Source organism: Tachysurus vachellii, chromosome 21 (genome assembly GCF_030014155.1).
Source record: "Tachysurus vachellii isolate PV-2020 chromosome 21, HZAU_Pvac_v1, whole genome shotgun sequence".
In the NCBI taxonomy this organism is placed as follows: domain Eukaryota; kingdom Metazoa; phylum Chordata; class Actinopteri; order Siluriformes; family Bagridae; genus Tachysurus; species Tachysurus vachellii.
This window is the reverse complement of record NC_083480.1, coordinates 3,845,502-3,865,866: the sequence shown is the minus strand read 5'-3', so window position 1 is coordinate 3,865,866 and position 20,365 is coordinate 3,845,502. Positions and strand designations below refer to the sequence as shown.

Genomic DNA, 20,365 nt, shown 5'->3' with positions numbered 1-20,365 from the left:
TATATATATATATATATATATATATATATATATATATATATAGGGAGTGCAGAATTATTAGGCAAATGAGTATTTTGACCACATCATCCTCTTTATGCATGTTGTCTTACTCCAAGCTGTATAGGCTCGAAAGCCTACAACCAATTAAGCATATTAGGTGATGTGCATCTCTGTAATGAGAAGGGGTGTGGTCTAATGACATCTACACCCTATATCAGGTGTGCATAATTATTAGGCAACTTCCTTTCCTTTGGCAAAATGGGTCAAAAGAAGGACTTGACAGGCTCCGAAAAGTCAAAAATAGTGAGATATCTTGCAGAGGGATGCAGCACTCTTAAAATTGCCAAGCTTCTGAAGCATGATCATCGAACAATCAAGCGTTTCATTCAAAATAGTCAACAGGGTCGCAAGAAGCGTGTGGAAAAACCAAGGCGCAAAATAACTGCCCATGAACTGAGAAAAGTCAAGCGTGCAGCTGCCAAGATGCCACTTGCCACCAGTTTTGCCATATTTCAGAGCTGCAACATCACTGGAGTGCCCAAAAGCACAAGGTGTGCAATACTCAGAGACATGGCCAAGGTAAGAAAGGCTGAAAAACGACAAAGACACACAAGCTGAAACGTCAAGACTGGGCCAAGAAATATCTGAAGACTGATTTTTCTAAGGTTTTATGGACTGATGAAATGAGAGTGAGTCTTGATGGGCCAGATGGATGGGCTCGTGGCTGGATCGGTAAAGGGCAGAGAGCTCCAGTCCGACTGAGACGCCAGCAAGGTGGAGGTGGAGTACTGGTTTGGGCTGGTATCATCAAAGATGAGCTTGTGGGGCCTTTTCGGGTTGAGGATGGGGTCAAGCTCAACTCCCAGTCCTACTGCCAGTTTCTGGAAGACACCTTCTTCAAGCAGTGGTACAGGAAGAAGTCTGCATCCTTCAAGAAAAACATGATTTTCATGCAGGACAATGCTCCATCACACGCGTCCAAGTACTCCACAGCGTGGCTGGCAAGAAAGGGTCTAAAAGAAGAAAAACTAATGACATGGCCTCCTTGTTCACCTGATCTGAACCCCATAGAGAACCTGTGGTCCATCATCAAATGTGAGATTTACAAGGAGGGAAAACAGTACACCTCTCTGAAGAGTGTCTGGGAGGCTGTGGTTGCTGCTGCACGCAATGTTGACGGTGAACAGATCAAAACGCTGACAGAATCCATGGATGGCAGGCTTTTGAGTGTCCTTGCAAAGAAAGGTGGCTATATTGGTCACTGATTTGTTTTTGTTTTGTTTTTGAATGTCAGAAATGTATATTAGTGAATGTTGAGATGTAATATTGGTTTCACTGGTGAAAATAAATAATTGAAATGGGTATATATTTGTTTTTTGTTAAGTTGCCTAATAATTATGCACAGTAATAGTCACCTGCACACACAGATATCCTCCTAAAATAGCTAAAACTACAAACAAACTAAAAACTACTTCCAAAAATATTCAGCTTTGCTATTAATGAGTTTTTTGGGTTCATTGAGAACATGGTTGTTGTTCAATAATAAAATTAATCCTCAAAAATACAACTTCCCTAATAATTCTGCACTCCCTGTATATATATATAAATAAGGATAAATATATAAATAACATAAAATATATAAATGCATTTAATGTAATTCAACCAAGACACCAAGCCATTACAGGGCACACGGATTCTCGATTGAGATGCCAGTCAGTCTATAACACATCTTTGGACCGGGAGAGGAAACCACCAAAGCACAGGGAGGAGGCTGGAACTGAACCTCCAACCTTGGAGGTGTGAGGCAAACATGCTAACCATGAAATAATTATAAAAACCACTATTCTGGCTGAATGTATCACATGTTTTCAGAGATAAATCCTACAAATGAAACAACATGGTGTGTATTATGTGTATTAACATTACAACACATCAACACACATTAAAAAGTGTCAACGCTTTGAGCTCCAGCTAAAATGTTCCAGATACCAAAGGAGAACTTACTTCCTAGCTAGTGTGTGCTAATGCTAACCAACAGTTATTCAATATTTATAAACTATTGTGTGTAGTTTGGGGACACGGTGGCTTAGTGGTTAGCACGTTCGCCTCACACCTCGTTTCCTCCTCCGGTCCAAAGACATGCCTGGTAGGTTGATTGGCATCTCTGGAAAAATTGTCCGTAGTGTGTGATTGCATGAGTGAATGAGTGTGTGTGTGTGTGTGTGTGTGCCCTGCGATGGGTTGGCACTCTGTCCAGGGTGTATCCTGCCTTGATGCCCGATGACGCCTGAGATAGGCACAGGCTCCCCGTGACCCGAGGTAGTTCAGATTAAGTGGTAGAAAGTGTGTGAGTTATAGTGAGTGTGTGTAGTTTGCTATACACATGCTACTTTATTTGCCTCAGTTCTGTCAATGAAATATGATTCAAATGTAATGACTCCTTTCTTGGGTCTAGATTTTTATAAATGAGGAACACACAATAAATTCATTAAAAATAAATAAATAAATAAATAAATAAATAAATAAATAAATAAATAAATATATTTTTAAAAAATCTGCTGCCATCTTGTGGTGAATATTGGATCACATACAACAGGTTTGTGGATATTTCCTGTAAAGATTGCTTTCGACGACAACCTTGAGGTACATTAGACATTAAGGTACATCTGTATACCAAGTCCAAAACCAAGCCAGAAAGACAGCTAGTTTGTTTAAGTATTAATGCTTTGCTCCACACACAACTCATATCTGAATACAGCATCTTATCACTGAGGGGGTATTCCAATGGGGTAATTTGGGGATATGTTTTATATAAGAGAGCTATTAAGTCTATTAGAATACAAGAGACGGTAACTACATGTGGTCTTAGACAACCTCCTGATGTCAATACACAATTGTCAGATTGTATATTTATAATCACACCCTGCAGTGTCACCTATATGACGATGAGGTGTTGTGTTGGTGCACCGATTTCAGAATAACGCCAACTTGTTCTACAATAAAAGGTTAAATTAGCTAAGCTATGCCACAGTTTACTTGCTTTTTCAACAACCATCATCACAGTCACCACTTCCCAATGGTTTACATGTGAATTAGAACCTGATAACTAAACACTTTTCCCAGGAGAAAAGTGTGGGGCTTGTTATAACAGCAGAAGACATGTTGGAACTATTTTGACTAATGATACTAATATTGCACCCTGAAGCTCCACGTAGATTGTAGATAAGTAAATATACAGCTGCATCTCAACAAATTATAATGTCGTTAAAAAGTTAATTTATTTTAGTAATTCAACTCAAATAGTACAACTCGTGTATTATAAAAATTCAGTACACACAGACTGAAGTAGTTTAAGTCTGTAAGTTTAAGTAATTGTGATGATTTTGGATCACATTTAACAAAAACCCACCAATCTCATTCATTCATTCATTCATTTTCTACTGCTTATCTGAACTACCTCGGGTCACGGGGAGCCTGTGCCGATCTCAGGCGTCATCGGGCATCAAGGCAGGATACACCCTGGACGGAGTGCCAACCCATCACAGGGCACACACACACACACACTCTCATTCACTCACGCAATCACACACTACGGACAATTTTCCAGAGATGCCAATCAACCTACCATGCATGTCTTTGGACCGGGGGAGGAAACCGGAGTACCCGGAGGAAACCCCCGAGACACGGGGAGAACATGTAAACTCCACACACACAAGGAGGAGGTGGGAATCGAACCCCCAACCCTGGAGGTGTGAGGCGAACGTGCTAACCACTAAGCCACCGTGCCCCCCCCATCTCAAAAAATTGAAATATGGAGACATGCCAACTGAACTGAGGCTGGGTTCAAGGCTAAGAAGAAGAAGACCTGGACTGTTGCCCAGTTGTCCAAAGTCCTCTTTTCTGATGAGACAAGTTTTGTATTTCATTTGGAACCCAAGGTCCTAGATTCTTCAGAAAGTTTGGAGAAGCTCACAGCCCAAGTTGCTTGACGTTCAGTGTTAAGTTTCCACAGTCTGTGATGATTTGGGGTACAATGTCATCTGCTGGTGTTGGTCCACTGTGTTTTTTGAACACCAAAGTCACTGCAGCTGCTTACCAAGATATTTTAGAGCACTTTATACTTCCTTCTGCTGACCAGCTTTTTAAAGATGCTGATTTTATTTTCCAGCAGGATTTGTCACCTGCCCATACTGCCAAAAGTTGGGTTACATGACCATGGTGTTGGTGTGCTTGACTGGCCAGCAAACTCACCAGACCTGAACTCCATAGAGAAATAGAGAATCTATGGGCTACTGTCAAGAGGAAAATGAGAAACAAGAGACCAAAAAATGCAGATAAGCTGAAGGCCACTGTCAAAGAAACCTGGGCTTCCACCTCAGCAGTGCCACAGACCGATCACCTCCATGCCACGCCGAATTGAGGCGGTAATTAAAGCGAAAGGAGTCCCTACCAAGTATTGAGTACATACACAGTAAATGAACATACTTTCCAGAAGGCCAACAATTCACTAAAAATGTTCATAAAGTATTCTAATTTTTGGAGATAGTGAATTGGTGGGTTTTTGTTAAATGTGAGCCAAAATCATCAGAATTAAAAGAACAAAAGACTTAAATTACTTCGGTTTGTGTGTACTGAATTTATATAATACACCAGTTTCACTATTTGAGTTGAATTACTGAAATAAATGAACTTTTCCACAATATTCTAATTTATTGAGATGCGCCTGTATATCAGCAACACCAATAACAAGTACAGACACAGATCCATATTCTATGCTTTGTGAAGTTTGACACACTCATTTACAACTTGGGGTCATTTAATCATGATATTTATCTCATCCTGGTTTGGTTTTGGGAGGCAGGAGAAAACTGGAGGGAATGTAGAGGAGAACATACACAGAAAGTCCACACAGACAGGAACCTGAAATAAACCTTGTCTAATCTGTAACTAAATTCACTTTTTTTAATGAAAAAAAAATTACATTTAATCAAAATGTAAAAAAAAAAATTAAATAAAATAAAAATAAAAAAAAAATTTAAAATATATATTATTATTATTATTATTATTATTATTATTATTATTATTATGACTAGTAGTAGCAGTAAACATAAAGTGCTGTATCACTGCCTCCCATAGTATTTTCTAGAAAGCTCTAGCATTAAATCAGTGTGACTCAGAGTGACTGAGCGTAATCAAATTTTAGGAAGCCAGCTACTATACACCAGCTGATGTTTTCCAAAATAAAAGTCCGGCAGCGAGGCGGCTCAGCAACCAATGAGATTTATGTATTTATTAATAACAAATTATTTACAGTTTCTACAATGTTTAAAAATATTTTTCAAAATGTTCAAGATGGATGACGACACTATGGCGAACGAGGCCTTACAAACGTCTTTTAAATTAGCCTCCACTGTGTGAATTATTTTTTTAATGTACTAAAAATCCATATAATAAATGCTAGAGTATATATATAGTGCATAGTGTACAATCATGGGCAAAAGTTTTGGTAGTGATAAATTTTGCTGCTTCAGCATTTGAAGATTATTTTTTCACATGCTTCTGTGGTATACTGGAAAACATAGATAAGCATTTCATAAGTTTTAAAGGCTTTAAAAAAAAAACATTTAATATAGTCAATATTTACAGTGTTGACCCTTGTTCTTCAAAGAACATTTGCAATTCACTGTGGCATGCTGGATATTAGCTTCCTGGCCAAATTTTGACTAATGGTGATCCATTCTTGCCTTATTAGTGCTCAGACTTGATCACAATTTGTGGGTTTCTGCTTGTCCACTCGCCTTTTGAGGATTATCACACTGTAAATACAGACAGCATGTTACATGACATACCAGAGACAGTAACACACTGGATCACTGTGACACTACAATAAAGGATGCATATCACTCTGTCCCATGGGCAGCTCTGGGACTCTCTGATTACTGTTTAGTTCATCTCATACCGACCTACAGGCAGAAACTGAAATCAGCTAAACCTGCATTAAGGACTGTAAAAAGATGGACTAAGGAAGCGGAGCAGGATTTACAGGCTGGTTCTCTCTCACTGATTGGAATGTTTTTGAAGCTGCTAACACCGACCTGGACGAGCTCACAGAGACTGTAACATCATATATCAGTTTCTGTGAGGATTTGTGCATTCCCACCAGGACTCACTTAACTTACAACAATGATAAACCATGGTTCACTGCAAAACTCAGCCAGCTCCGTCAGGCCAAAGTGGATGCTCACAGGTATGGGGATAGAGTCCTGTACAAACAGGCCAAATACACACTGGAAAAGGAGATCAGAGTGGCAAAGAGGAATTATTCTGAAAAGCTACGGATTCAGATTTCCTCTAATGACTCAGCTTCACTGTGGAAAGGTCTGAAAGCCATCACCAACTACACGACACCATCCCCCAGCACTGTGGTGAATCAACAACTGGCAGACGACCTGAAAGAGTTCTATGGCAGGTTTGAAAAAGCCCAATTCACACCTCCTGTAACCTCTGACTCCAACACACCTAAAATTCAGTTCAGTGAAGATCAAGATCAGGATCAAGAGAAGAAAGGCACCAGGCCCAGACAGTGTTTCACCAGCCTGTCTGAAAACCTGTGCTGATCAGCTGGCCCCCGTCTTCACACGGATCTTCAACACATCACTGGAGCTGTGTGAAGTCCCCTCTTGCTTCAAAAGCTCCACCATCATCCCCATCCCAAAGAAACCCAAAATTACCGGACTTAATGACTTGTGGCTCTAAAGTTTGTGGTCATGAAATCATTTGAAAGACTGGTTTTGGCTTATCTGAAGGACATCACTGGACCCTTAATGGACCCTCTGCAGTTTGCCTACAGAGCAAACAGGTCTGTGAATGATGTGGTCAATATGGGACTGCATTATGTTCTGCAGCATCTGGACAGACCAGGTACTTATGTGAGGATCCTGTTTGTGGACTTCAGCTCTGCTTTCAACACCATCATCTCATCACTCCTCCAGCCCAAATTAACCCAGCTCTCCGTGCCCTCCTCTGTCTGTCAGTGGATCACCAGATTTCTGACAGACAGGCAGCAGCTAGTGCGACTGGGGAAACTCAAATCCAGCACCCGCACCATCAGCACTGGCGCCCCTCAGGGTTGTGTCCTCTCCCCACTGCTCTTCTCCCTGTACACGAATGACTGCACCTCTAATGACCCCTCTGTCAAGCTCCTGAAGTTTGCAGACGACACCACACTGATCGGCCTCATCCAGGACAGTGACAAGTCTGCTTACAGACTAGAGGTTGAACAGCTGGCTGTTTGGTGCAGTCTTAACAACCTGGAGCTGAACACGCTCAAGACAGTAGAGATGATCGCCACTCACCATCATGGACAGCATTGTGACAGCAGTGAAGTCATTCAGATTCCTGGGAACCACAATCTCCCAGGACCTGAAATGGGACATTCACATAGACTCCATTGTGAAAAAGGCCCAGCAGAGGTTGTACTTCCTTTGCCAGCTGAGGAAGTTCAACCTGCCAGAGGATCTGCTGAAACAGTTCTACACTGTCATCATTGAATTATCCTCTGCACTTCAATTACTGTTTGGTTCAGCTCAGCTACCAAATCTGACCTCAGAAGACTACAGAGGGTAGTCCGGACTGCTGAGCGAATCATTGGCACAACTCTCCCCACTCTCCAAGACCTGTACATTTCCAGAGTGAGCAAAAGGACAAAGACGATCACTCTGGACCCCTCACATCCAGCACACTCACTCTGGACCCCTCACATCCAGCACACTCACTCTGGACCCCTCACATCCAGCACAATCACTCTGGACCCCTCACATCCCGCACAATCACTGTGGACCCCTCACATCCAGCACAATCACTCTTTCAACTGTTGGCATCTGGTTGACGCTACAGAGCCCTGAGCACAAGAACGACCAGACACAAAAACAGTTTCTTCCCTCAGGCAATCCATCTGATGAACACTTGACTTACACGGAACACACAACACTACTCTTACATTATTTATTTAAAACACATACTTACTTATTTCTATTTCAATTTGCGCATTCAGTTTGCACATACAAACTGTCTATATTATATATGTGTTTGTGTTTTTGTCAATGTCATTCTGTTACACTGTGGAGCTTCTGTACTAAGACTATCGCCAGGTATGTTTTCACATACGAGGAATTTAAGTTCTTTCTGATTCTGATTCTGATTCTGATTGCCTTGTAACATGCATGGATCATCTCCAAATTGCTCCTGGATCATCGGGAGAAGTTGCTCTTGCAGGACGTTTTGATACCATTCTTTATTCATGGCAGTGATTTAGGGCAGAAATGTGCGTGATCCCACTCCCTTGGTTGGAAAACAACCCCACACATTGATGGTCTCAGGATGCTTCACTGTTGGCAAGCCACAGGACTCATGGTAGCATTCACCTTTTCTTCTCTGGACAATCGAATTTCCAGATGTTCCAAACAGTCGGATGGGAGCTTCACAGATGGGAGAGAAAATAACTTTGAACAAGTCTTCTGCTGTCTAATCCATGTATTTTCTGCAAAATTTTAGTCTGTCCTTGAGACTTTGTCTCACTTTGCATGCAGATGAATTCACCTGCCATTCTTGAGCAAGCCCTGCACTAGTGACGACAGGATTCCGTAGCTGACTCCTCAGGACGAGACGGTCCTGGCACGTGCTGGACACTCTGGGACATCCTGACACCTTTTTCACTGCAGTCAAACCTCTCTCTTTGAAGTTTTTGATGATCTGGTAAATTGTTCTTTCAGGTTCAATACTCTTTTTAGTAGTTTCCTTGCACGTGAGGCCATTTTTATGCAAATATATCATAGCTTCAAGACTTTAGAGGTAAACCTTTCACAATAATTGGAAGCACTTCTTCCCTTTCACCTGACTAGTACTTAATGACACTATCAAATGTGCTGATGATATGATTAGAGAAACGATGTTAGCTGGATATTTTTTGCCAGGGCCCAAAACAGTGAAATTTAACAGGAAAAGTTAAATTTATTGGCCAATAAAGCTTTTTATTTTTATTTAGCAATTATTTAAAATGCATAGAAACAATGTGAATAACGTCCACAGCAGATTAAGCAGAAAACTTTGCAAAATACAAAATTTACATCACTCCCAAAACTTTTATCCATGACTTAGTGTCGTAGAGTGTAGTACAGCATTTGGGATGTGAATGGACTTCATGGAGATCTGTGCTTTGTGCACAGGAGCATTGTCATGTTTGGGTCTCTTAACTAAAGTGAAGGGAAATTTTAAGGATTTTTAAAAGCATATACAGATAAAATAAATAATTGCACAATGATTTAATCTTGTGGAATCGATAGGGGAAAAAGCACAAATTACGTGTGTGTGTGTGTGCGTGTGCGTGCGCGCGCGCGTGTGTGTGTACGTGTGTGTGTAAAGAATAGTACTTTTATTTTGACTAGCTGGTGTGTGGTTCATTGTCGTTTGCTTCACGACGCTCAGCGGGATGAAGCTGGTAGGAAATACCCGAGGTATCGTACATAAACCCTCAGTGTTTGTGTCTCATCGGCGATTTGACGACGGAATTCGTGTTTAGACGCAAACACCAGGGACCAACGACGGATATCTGGTGCACGACATCGGTAAGAAACGTCCTTACAGAGATTTTCTATGTGTTTAGTGTGTATTATATTAAACTAGCTTTAGCTTAGCTGTTTATTAGCGCTTAGCTGTTTATTAGCGCTTAGCTGTTTATTAGCGCTTAGCTGTTTATTAGCGCTTAGCTGTTTATTAGCGCTTAGCTGTTTATTAGCTGGAGTTTTAGTTAAAAGGACCGATAACGTGTTGTATTATAATGATATTATATTATAATGTTGTACTGACAGGCTGCAGTTTCTCACAAAAGGTCTGAAGTGAACCGATAAACAAATCCTTGTTTCTCAGAAACGCCACTGTTTGTGTGTCAACTCGTGATTTCGGAGAAACTGAGCTGTCAGATCCTGAGGACAATTTAATTAAATGACAATTTAATGTTATAATCATTTTATGACCTCAGATACATTTGTGAGCTTTTATGTGTTACATCCACATCAGCATGATTCAGCATTAGTTACTTACCTGAGGTGAAGTCCAGTAAACAGTAGCTATGTTTACAATCCGGATTAATATCTGTGTTAAAATCTTTATTAATATCTGAATTAATATCCAAAATCCGAATTAATATCCAAAACAATCTGAATTAATCTGTATTAATACCCGAAACAATCCGAATTAATATCCAAAACAATCCGAATTAATCTGTATTAATACCCGAAACAATCCGAATTAATATCCAAAACAATCCGAATTAATCTGTATTAATACCCGAAACAATCCGAATTAATATCCAAAACAATCTGAATTAATCTGTATTAATACCCGAAACAATCCGAATTAATATCCAAAACAATCCGAATTAATCTGTATTAATACCCGAAACAATCCGAATTAATATCCAAAACAGTCTGAATTAATCTGTATTAATACCCGAAACAATCCGAATTAATATCCAAAACAGTCTGAATTAATCTGTATTAATACCCGAAACAATCCGAATTAATATCCAAAACAATCCGAATTAATCTGAATTAATATCCAAATTAATATCCGAAACAATCCGAATTAATATCTGTCTTAATACCCAAAACAATCCGAATTAATCTGAATTAATATCTGTATTAATATCCATCTTAATACCCGAAACAATCCGAATTAATATCCAAAAAATCCGAATGAATCTGAATTAATATCTGTATTAATATCTGAATTAATATCCAAAACAATCCAAATTAATCTTTATTTAATACCCGAAACAATCCGAATTAATATCCAAAAAATCCGAATTAATCTGAATGAATATCCGTATTAATATCTGAATTAATATCCAAAACAATCCAAATTAATCTTTATTTAATACCCGAAACAATCCGAATTAATATCCAAAAAATCCGAATTAATCTGAATCCGTATTAATATCCGTCTTAATACCCAAAACAATCTGAATTAATATCTGAAACAATCCGAATCCAAGGTTGTAAAGTCCACAAGACTCTTAATGTTCTACCCTAAACATTGCAGTGTACTTATTAAAATACCTCTTTTAAAATACTTAAATTATTTTAAAGCATCAAATATATTTGTGAAACCTGAGACGCTTCACTGTGTAATACTGTGTGCAAGGCAGGGAAACGCCCTAGATGTGATATAGTGTGTCTCTCTCACACACACACACACACACACACACACACACACTCTCTTTTCACAGTCTGTCCACTTCAGCTTTGCACACATTTGCACACATAACCAACTTTTTGTAATAAAGTTGTGTATTGGTCAAATATATAATGTGTCAAACATGTTATCAAGATCAGGTTAAAGGCCAATAAAATATTTAACAAGATATAATGTTATAATAATGAGTGTTCTATCTTCTGAGGTGTTTATGTTAGACATCTGACCCTCAGGAACAGGAGTAGGATATCATTTTTTGTGTATATATATATTTTTTTTGTTGTTTTTTCAGTAGCAAATTTACTTCAGAAGTCATTCACGGTTCTGCTTTCTGGTGATGATCTTGTAGGACGTCACATCACGTATTCACTCGCTGACTTAGCTGTTCGTTGACACGGTGTATTTTTATAAGCGTGTGTTGTGGTGTGCTGGTTCCCTCAGTCCAGGTTCTTCAGAACCTTCAGAAGTGCACGCTGTGATTAGTGTAACAGAGATGTGGTCTGAGGTTACACAAGTGTTTGTTTCACAATCATAAAATCATCCAGCTGCTAGAATTTAGGCAGCTCTGATTTCAGGTCTGCACGATTAAAGTCTGTAGGTCACTCGGTCTCGTAGAGGTCACGCAACTCTTCCCAAACGACTCTGGCTTTGTTTTCCGGACCATTGATGCTGTTGACGTTCCTGAATCAGAAGTCTGGAAAAATAAACAAATAAACAAACTATATTCATTGCTGTAACTTTGAGATGTTTACTGTACAGTATTGTGGCTACAGGATTTTGTTCCATTCTTCTTGGCAAAACATCATCAGTTCAAGTTTCGAGAGTCTTTCTGCTGGACTCACACTTTTAAAACGCTCCGTAGATTTTAAGTGGAGTTCAAATCGGCAAGACGTTTTTCTTTTTAAATTCTGTGAACGTCTCCGTTTACTTCTTCGTATTGAAAATAATAAAACCAAATCACATTGTGGGTTTTAATTTAAAATGGACACATGCACAGTGTCTTCCAGATAAAAGCTTCCAGAAAAAAGCTTGTTAGTAAGCCTGCAGTTTGCCTTAAAAGTAAATGAGCTTAATATTGTGTTGATGTGTGAATGCAGTTGGAACGAGGATCCTTTTCACCACAGTGCCATGGAGTTTCCAGACCTGGGAGAACACTGTTCAGATAAATCCTGCAAGCGCTTGGGTGAGTGAAAGCATTTTGCTGGACGATCTACGTGCTTCTTTTCTACATAGTCGATAGCTCACTTCTCCACTGGCGGAAAATAACCACGCTGTTCGATTTTATTTCACAGATTTCCTGCCGATGAGATGTGACGCCTGTGAAGAGATTTTCTGTAAAGACCACATCACTTATGCAAGTCACAAGTGTACTTCCTCATACAAAAAGGTAAGAGCTGATGATTTTAACTCTAATGACCGATTACTGAAGAAAACAAACGATCAGACACAAGCATGAACCTGCATAACATTTCCCTTTTGAGCTTAAGGCTGCATTAGAAGATTAGTACATACTGTTATCATGTCACACCTCACTTTAACTTTACTTTGGCCAGTAAAGTAAAGCATGTACACAGTGACTGACATCCAGAACCAGAAGTCAGTTCTCATTAAGTTTCATCAGCTACTTAAAGCACTTCTGCTGAAGCCACTGCTTTAACCTTTTTATATTCATTTGGTCTGCAAGAATTCCAGGTGATTTGTACAAGAAAGAAGATGCAGTTCTTCACCTCACATTCTCTGCAAACAGGGCAGTGATAAGTGCTTAAGGCTCTGGGTTTTTGAATCAAGGCTCAGGGTTCAAGCCTCAGCACCGCCAAGTTGCCACTGTTGGGCCCTTGATCAAGGCCCTTAACCCTCTCTGCTCCAGTGGTGCTGTATCATGTCTGACCTTTGTGCTCTGACCCCAACCTCCAAAGTTGGGATATGTGAAAGAGTTTTCACTGTGCTGTAATGTAGATGTGACAAAATAAGGGCTTCTATTCTAAACCCTATACAGAAATTAGATGTCCTATAATAGATATGTCCTATAAATTGAATCTTCGAGACAAAATTCGATTTTAAAACAATTATTTAAAAAAACAAAACAAAAAAAAAACGAATAACACACCAAAAGACTATAGGATAACTTTTTTTTTTTGGAGCAACTTCTGAAAAATACTTTCGGCTTAGAAGCTCATATCGGTGGTCGATCATTTAGAGCATACGAATAAATCCAGGGTTTTCAACTGTGTTTATGGGCAGAATGTCTTTAGTGATGTAACGCGCCACAGCATATCTTTCCATCGAGGCCCCTGCTTATCATATGGGGTACAGTGGGAAAATGTGTCCCCCATGTTTACCTGCTTTGTTTGGTTTGGGGTTGGTGTTTTGTGGGAAACTTAATTTTCATTTTTCACCATCGACATAAACCACAAATTCGAATGAATTGATAACGATTAATCACACAGCTCTAAAAGAAAAGGGAACAAAAAGGGTTCACTTCTAGACTAATTGTATAAGTGATATTACAAAATTATAATTACAAGGAGGGTCTAGAGCTTTTTGGAAATACATGATACCTGAAGCCTTTTGAAGGAACTGCCAATATTTTTAGACCTTTATAAAAGACTCACCTGGAGCTCTAAGGCTAAAGACCTGAGCTGTGTGTAGCTTTGAACCTGGCTGCAGATCATTTTGAATTCTGGAAATAAGAGACACGATTTTAATTTGATTCTTGCTGCAACATAGAGCCAATGGAGTAAACTCAGTGAAATGTCATGTGTGAGAAATAAGGGATCAGGCAGCATCCTGAATCCTCAGTAGAGGATGTATGGGATCACATATGAAATAGTAATCAGCAAGCAAGTAGTCAAGTCTGAAAATAACAGTAACCCGTGAGAACTTATCACTCGGCCCCGTGGTTTATTATACATACAGAACAAGAGCGGTCCAGAAACTGACCCCTGAGGGACTTCAGCTGTATGGCTGTGAGTTTATGAACGTTAACTGCTACATTGTGTGATTGATCCTGTAGGTATGATGAGTCAGAGGCAGCAGATTGGACAGGAGGATGAGGACAGATGACCTGGAGTTTTCTCAGGGTTTGACTTTTTCTGGTCAGTGACTGCCAGCCGGGACCTTTATGTGGCACGCATGGCCTTATAACCTGACTGGGTGGCACACATGAGGACATTTAGCTCTCCAGAGAAGCGTGTATGTTATTAAATCAAAGTCACATCAGCTGAGAAGAGAGAGAGAATAATTTACTTGGGTCAGAGATGTAGGTGTTAATTTTAGAGTTAAAGAAGGCAGCCTTGGTGGAAGCAAGGAAGAGCTGAATGATGCAAACATTGTGCAGTAATTGCAAGTTCTGTGGGTACATATTCCTCCATTTTCTGTTTGGCATCGTGAAGCACTGTGGAGACGGTCAGGCCAGTCTAAATTCAGACATTAGGAGGACTGTGCAGAAGGTAGAAGCAGCAGCCAGGTGTGAAAAGATTTGCGGTATGGATGATGTGTGTGTGTGTGAGAGAGAGAGAGAGATTTGGTTTTAACATTTCTACAGAGGTGGAGATTTACATATTTCAGTCAAGTCAATGGGTGTAAATTGTCATTGCAACCTTATGTAGCTGATGCAATACATAGTGCAATGAAACAACGTTCCTCCACGACCGTGGTGCGCCATTAAAAACAAGGGCATAGTGCACAATGTAGTGCAGACAGTACAAGACAAAGGACAGTACAGGCAGACAGTGTGCCACAGGACAGGACCAGTATACAGTCTGTATGGACCGTTGTGTAGGGATTTCATTATAGTACAGTGAAATTCTTTTCTTTGCATATCCCAGATTGAGGATGTTGGGGTTAGGGATTTAAGTAAACCCTTTAAGGCCTAATTTTAAAGTCCAGCGGCTGCTTGACTGCGCCGAGACCCCGACCTTTCGAGAAAACAACCCAGAGCCTTCCCACATGCCAAACCGTGGGAAACAACAGAAAAAGAAATGACACACAATAGTGTGTGATATAAGAAGAGGAGTTACTGAGATATTTGACACAGTGGAGGTGTCAGTGAATACAGTCCTGAAGCTGCTTGGTGTGGGTTTATTGGTGACTGCAAGTGGTTCAGGTTGAAGGGAGTTGGTGAATGATCGGGTACGAGTTTGGTGATTAAAGTCTAAGAAAGCTATGTCAGAGGGGTGCAAGTCACCAGAAAAGAGAATAACTCTCCTATAACGCTCTAGAACATCATCCCCTTCTACCCCATCCAGAAGACAGAACAGGAAGAGAGAGAAAGAAAAAAAAAGACGGTGGTAGAGAGTGCAGTATGGACAGACTCATTGTTGAACCAAATCTCTGTGAGTTCCAAGAAGTGACTTGAAAGACTACCAGAATAAGCTGGGATGAAGTGAGCTTTGTGCACAGCTGGCTGCTAGTTCCTGAGGCCTGCAGATCTCTGTGGACAGATAAGATGGTTGAGGTCACAATAGCATGGAGAGCAGCATCTGTAATAAAAAATAAGGACAAGAAACCTCCAGAAGCACACGATTAATAGAAACGAGTTGTTGTGCTGTCAAGTCAGGAAAAAAAAAAAAAAGACCGAAAGTTGCGCTGTACTTCAAGCGTGGACTTCCTCGGGTTGACGGTGTGTGACCAAGTCTTTTACTTTAATTAGAATCTGTTGTATAACCAAGCCTTAAAAAGAGAAGAGCTGCTTATTTAAAGAAATATTTCACAGCTAATTAGCTCTGATTAGCCACCAGCTGGAGAGCTGAATAATTAACTGCTAATTGAGCAGGGGTACTATGATTGCTGCCCCTGCATCCATGGAAAAAAGACTAGTTACATAAGTATGTTAATTATTCATCTAGTTGTCCATCGTTGATTATAAGTATGATAAAACCGGTCCATTGCACGTGTAGCAATTTAACAAGAGCCTTCTAATCAATGTTTGTTTGTTTCCTCGTTCAGGATGTCCAGGTCCCAGTGTGTCCACTGTGCAATATCCCCATTTCCATTAAAAGAGGGGAAATGCCAGACATTAAAGTCGGAGAGCACATAGACCGTGACTGCAAGTCAGATCCTGCACAGAGGAAAAGAAAGGTATTAACATTTAACCATTAACATGCTCATCTGTCAGACTTGAACATCTTCTTTCTAAGCCTTGTTTCCTGTTTTGGTCCAGATTTTTACAAACAAGTGCTCGAAGGGAGGCTGCAAGCAGAAAGAGATGATTCGTGTAACATGTGACCAGTGCCACTTGAACTACTGTCTTAAGCACCGACATCCACTGGACCATGATTGTAAGACTGATGGCAAGCCAGTCTCCAAATCAGGGTAAATATATCCCTTATCTCTGACCCATTCTTACCCATTTCTCAACATTCTCAACCTTGGAAACCCACGTATTTGTGGAGCTTGCATTGTGCACAGGTTCACTGTCATGCTGTAACAGGTTTAGGTTTCTTGGTTGCAGTGATGGGAAATTGCAATGCTACACCATACAAAGACATTTGTGATAAATGTTTGGGGAAGAATCACTTCATCGGTCAGGTGTCCACGTAGATTCGTCTTATGTACTGTATGTATACATTCATCCATCTGTTTTATTTATTTACAGACATGCTGCTTTAATGAGAGCTCAGGGTGCTTCCAGCAGTAATGCTGCAGGATCCTCTGTTAAAGGGAGCTCTAGTGCGGCGGGCCGACCGCCACGTGCTCAGAATAGTAGGTGAGTAAAAGTGAATAATTGTGAGATTTGTCAGTCATGTTGCTTAAATCCCTTGCTAAACCATTTAATTGTAATACAGGCCTTTAGGTTGGAATAATATTGTTCTCTCTACAGTGCACAAAGGACTTCAGCCCCTCCTGTGGTTCCCCCTGTGGTGCACAATGTAATACCTTCATCAGCTTCCTATCAGGCTGGACTGGTAGTATATTCATTCATTCTAACTTTAAATAATTAATGTTCACTCTGGCTGAAATGCTGGTGAATTAGAAATGACCATAAATAATGAAGCACATTTGTCTTTCCTGGGATGTAGACAGAGGAGCAGGCTCTCCAGCGTGCATTAGAGATGTCCCTGGCAGAAACATCCCGACAAACACCAGCAACTCTCAGGTAGCTAAGCTGACATGCCTTAATCTTACAATGCCTTATGTGAAGGTCTACCTGTTATAATAGATGATTGTGTGTGTGTGTGTGTGATCAGTCCTCAGGAGCAGGAGGATCTGGCCCTGGCTCAGGCCCTCGCTGCTAGTGAGGAAGAGTACCAACGACAACAGCAGAGACAACAGGTATCAAGAACCCTTAGCAGTCAGTAGCATGCTATGCTAGCAGGACCTCAAATTAGGTACATGTCCTTATTTTAGCTATTGGGTGCATGATAATCTGGGCTGATGGTTTGCAGCATGTGGTCTTGTCTAATGTCACTAATTATAACGAGTTTATTTTTCCAACTACATCTTGCATCTTTACTCCTCTTGACTAGACATCTTGAATAAAGTCAAGCTGGTTCAGAGAATATTCAGGACATATCAAATGAACATATCTACATATCAAAAGTATACATGTTGAATGGATGACTTGTAAGCACTGTAACACTGACTGTGACTTTTATTTTTTACCCAACAGGGGAGGGAGTCCAAGCAGTCCAACTGTTGTCTGTCTTAAAATCAAATCATGCTGACCCAAAGCAATCTGCCTCTTTTTAAACACACACACACCCCAGTAATCTGAATGGACTATTTCTTAACCCAGCACACAATCTTCTGGGTCTGCCAATGCAATTATTTTTCAGACAAAGCTTTATGTACATATTTTATACAGTGAATATGTTCATCAATATTCAATGTAGATGTTTCTGGAAATAAATTATTTTAAACATTTCTTCCCTGCTGAGTTTTAACTCCTGCTTTTATTTCATGCCCCGTGGCTGGATGTTTCAAGGATCGAGTTTTCAGATCAAGTTCTAATGTGGATTCTGTCATTAATAACCTAAAATATAGATATTTTCATGAACTTTCAAACAGGAACTGAGCAATATATAATTCTCTCTCTCACTCACTCATTTTCTACCGCTTATCCGAACTACCTCGGAGCCTGTGCCTATCTCAGGCGTCATCGGGCATCAAGGCAGTATACACCCTGGACGGAGTACCAACCCATCACAGGGCACACACACTCTCTCATTCACTCACACAATCACACGCTACGGACAATTTTTTCCAGAGATGCCAATCAACCTACCATGCATGTCTTTGGACTGGGGGAGGAAACCGGAGTACCCGGAGGAAACCCCCGAGGCACCGGGAGAACATGCAAACTCCACACACACAAGGCGGAGGTGGGAATCGAACCCCCAACCCTGGAGGTGTGAGGTGAATGTGCTAACCACTAAGCCACCGTGCCCCCCAATATATAATTTGTCATCAATAATGTTATTGAATGTTGAACTTGATTTGTTCATTACACAGAAATATGCTGTACATTCTTAAAGCATTATGCATGAACATAATAAAACGGGTTGATGATGGTAAATTCTTGTTAATGAAGAAATGCAAACCCTTGTGCTCACAAATTTGAAGCTTTCGTTTTTAATCAAAATTCAGGTTCATCTCAATATTAGGCCTGAAGACGTCTTTGCTGAAAATATTGCTTGCATAAAGCCTATTTGTTCCCTGAACCTCCAAAATGTCTTGGCAATAAAAAATGTTTTTTTTTTCTGTTTGGGTTAGTGATAACCACAGTGATCCTACTATTGGCACTATGGGTGTGTGGGGGGGCAATGTTAAACCTCCTGGAGCTCCATGTCTGCATGAGGAGATAGAGTTGCTCATAGAGTTGCATCTCGCAGTAGAGACCAGGTGTCCAGCCTGGCCGTAGGCCATAGGGATAACATCCATCACCCACTGTTTTTTCTTCCAAGACAGATAAACGGTTGATCTGATGTTCAAAATGCTACCATATCCAAATATTATGATAGGGTGAATACTGGGCATAACAATATTCAGCGGGTTCCCCTTCATGCAATTCTGTGAATTCAGTAGAATTAAGGTTAATTAAATTTTGGGTAGAAACGAATCTGGTTCACCAACAAGGTCACTCCAGAGTCATCTGTTTCTGTTCAGCATCCTAAATGTGCTCTAATGGGTTTTAATAGACTGCAGTACAACAAACTATGGACTCCAGAATGGTTGTGATCTCATCTGGTTCCTCTTCTTTCAGCCAAGAACAGGACCCTGCAGATGGTAGGATCAGAATTTGGCATCGGCAGCCTGAATCTGTGGAACCAAACTGCTTATTGTCAACATTTCAGCTGCTGATGTAATGGCATGAGAAATGTATTCCAGGCAAACATTAGTTTGCTTTATACACTAGTGAGGAAGAGTACCAATGACGGCAGCAGACCAAACGCTGGGATGCTTGATACCAGTCTATCATTTTGAAAGTCACAGCCAATCGGAATATTGTAGCTGACCGTGTGCATACGCATCATTTAATGGCTTCTTCCATCATGATAACGTTCCGTATCACAAAAAGTTTAGACTGCTTCAATGCTCTCCCCAGATCTGAATTTAATAGCTGAGAAATTTGCAGCAATTATATGATAAGCTCAAGTCAACACGGTCTAAATGGAAGGTTTCCAACACCTGGTTGTATCCGTATCCCAAAGATCACGGGCTGTTCTGAGGGCAAATGGGGAGGTAATAAAGAAATAATAAAGCAGACAGTGATTGTATATTGGCTTATAAAAATACAGTATAAATTTTCAGATCATTGTTGAGGTACAGCTTAGCTTGATCGATTCCAGTGGACATGCCACATGACGTCAGGCTTCTGTCAAACTAAAACAAGCTATTTCAAGAACACGTGCAAAACAATGATAGTATTCTGAATTGAATCTGAATTTATCAGAGGCATGAATGACTAAGATATTACTTTTTTCTTTTTTTGTGTGTGTGTGTGTGAAGTGTCTGAATTGTTGGACCACTAGATGACAGTCTTGATCCATGTGAAAACATTACATATAAAATCTCTTCACTGAAATGGTTTAACACAGTGGTGGTATGTCGAATATTTACAAACTTGTCCTAAATACTGCATTCATTTCTCCTTTTTCCTGCAATACAGATGGCG

At 40.2% G+C, this 20,365-nt stretch overlaps 1 protein-coding gene across 4 annotated transcripts; it reads left to right on the top strand.

Moving 5' to 3' along the window:
• Positions 1-9,479: 9,479 nt before the first annotated feature.
• zfand2a (zinc finger, AN1-type domain 2A) lies at positions 9,480-18,115 on the top strand. Of its 4 annotated transcripts, none has more exons than XM_060857161.1 (10): positions 9,480-9,623; positions 12,348-12,433; positions 12,543-12,637; positions 16,198-16,329; positions 16,412-16,563; positions 16,847-16,957; positions 17,072-17,156; positions 17,271-17,347; positions 17,439-17,523; positions 17,861-18,115. In XM_060857161.1, the coding sequence occupies exons 2-10, from the start codon at positions 12,379-12,381 to the stop codon at positions 17,897-17,899; spliced, it is 831 nt and encodes a 276-aa protein (XP_060713144.1). In that variant the 5' UTR covers positions 9,480-9,623; positions 12,348-12,378; the 3' UTR covers positions 17,900-18,115. The 4 variants fall into 4 exon arrangements, with proteins under 4 accessions (XP_060713144.1, XP_060713145.1, XP_060713147.1 ...); XM_060857162.1 differs by having other exon boundaries at positions 17,439-17,579; XM_060857163.1 differs by lacking the exon at positions 9,480-9,623 and adding an exon at positions 14,264-14,345 and having other exon boundaries at positions 12,416-12,433.
• Positions 18,116-20,365: the final 2,250 nt, after the last annotated feature.

Bases quoted from the DNA above. Each gene is read 5' to 3' on its own strand.
- zfand2a (XM_060857161.1), top strand. From the start codon at position 12,379: ATGGAGTTTCCAGACCTGGGAGAACACTGTTCAGATAAATCCTGCAAG. The intron at 16,330-16,411 runs GTATTAACATTT...GTTTTGGTCCAG, and splicing joins CTGCACAGAGGAAAAGAAAG to ATTTTTACAAACAAGTGCTC. The intron at 17,157-17,270 runs GTAGTATATTCA...CCTGGGATGTAG, and splicing joins CTTCCTATCAGGCTGGACTG to ACAGAGGAGCAGGCTCTCCA.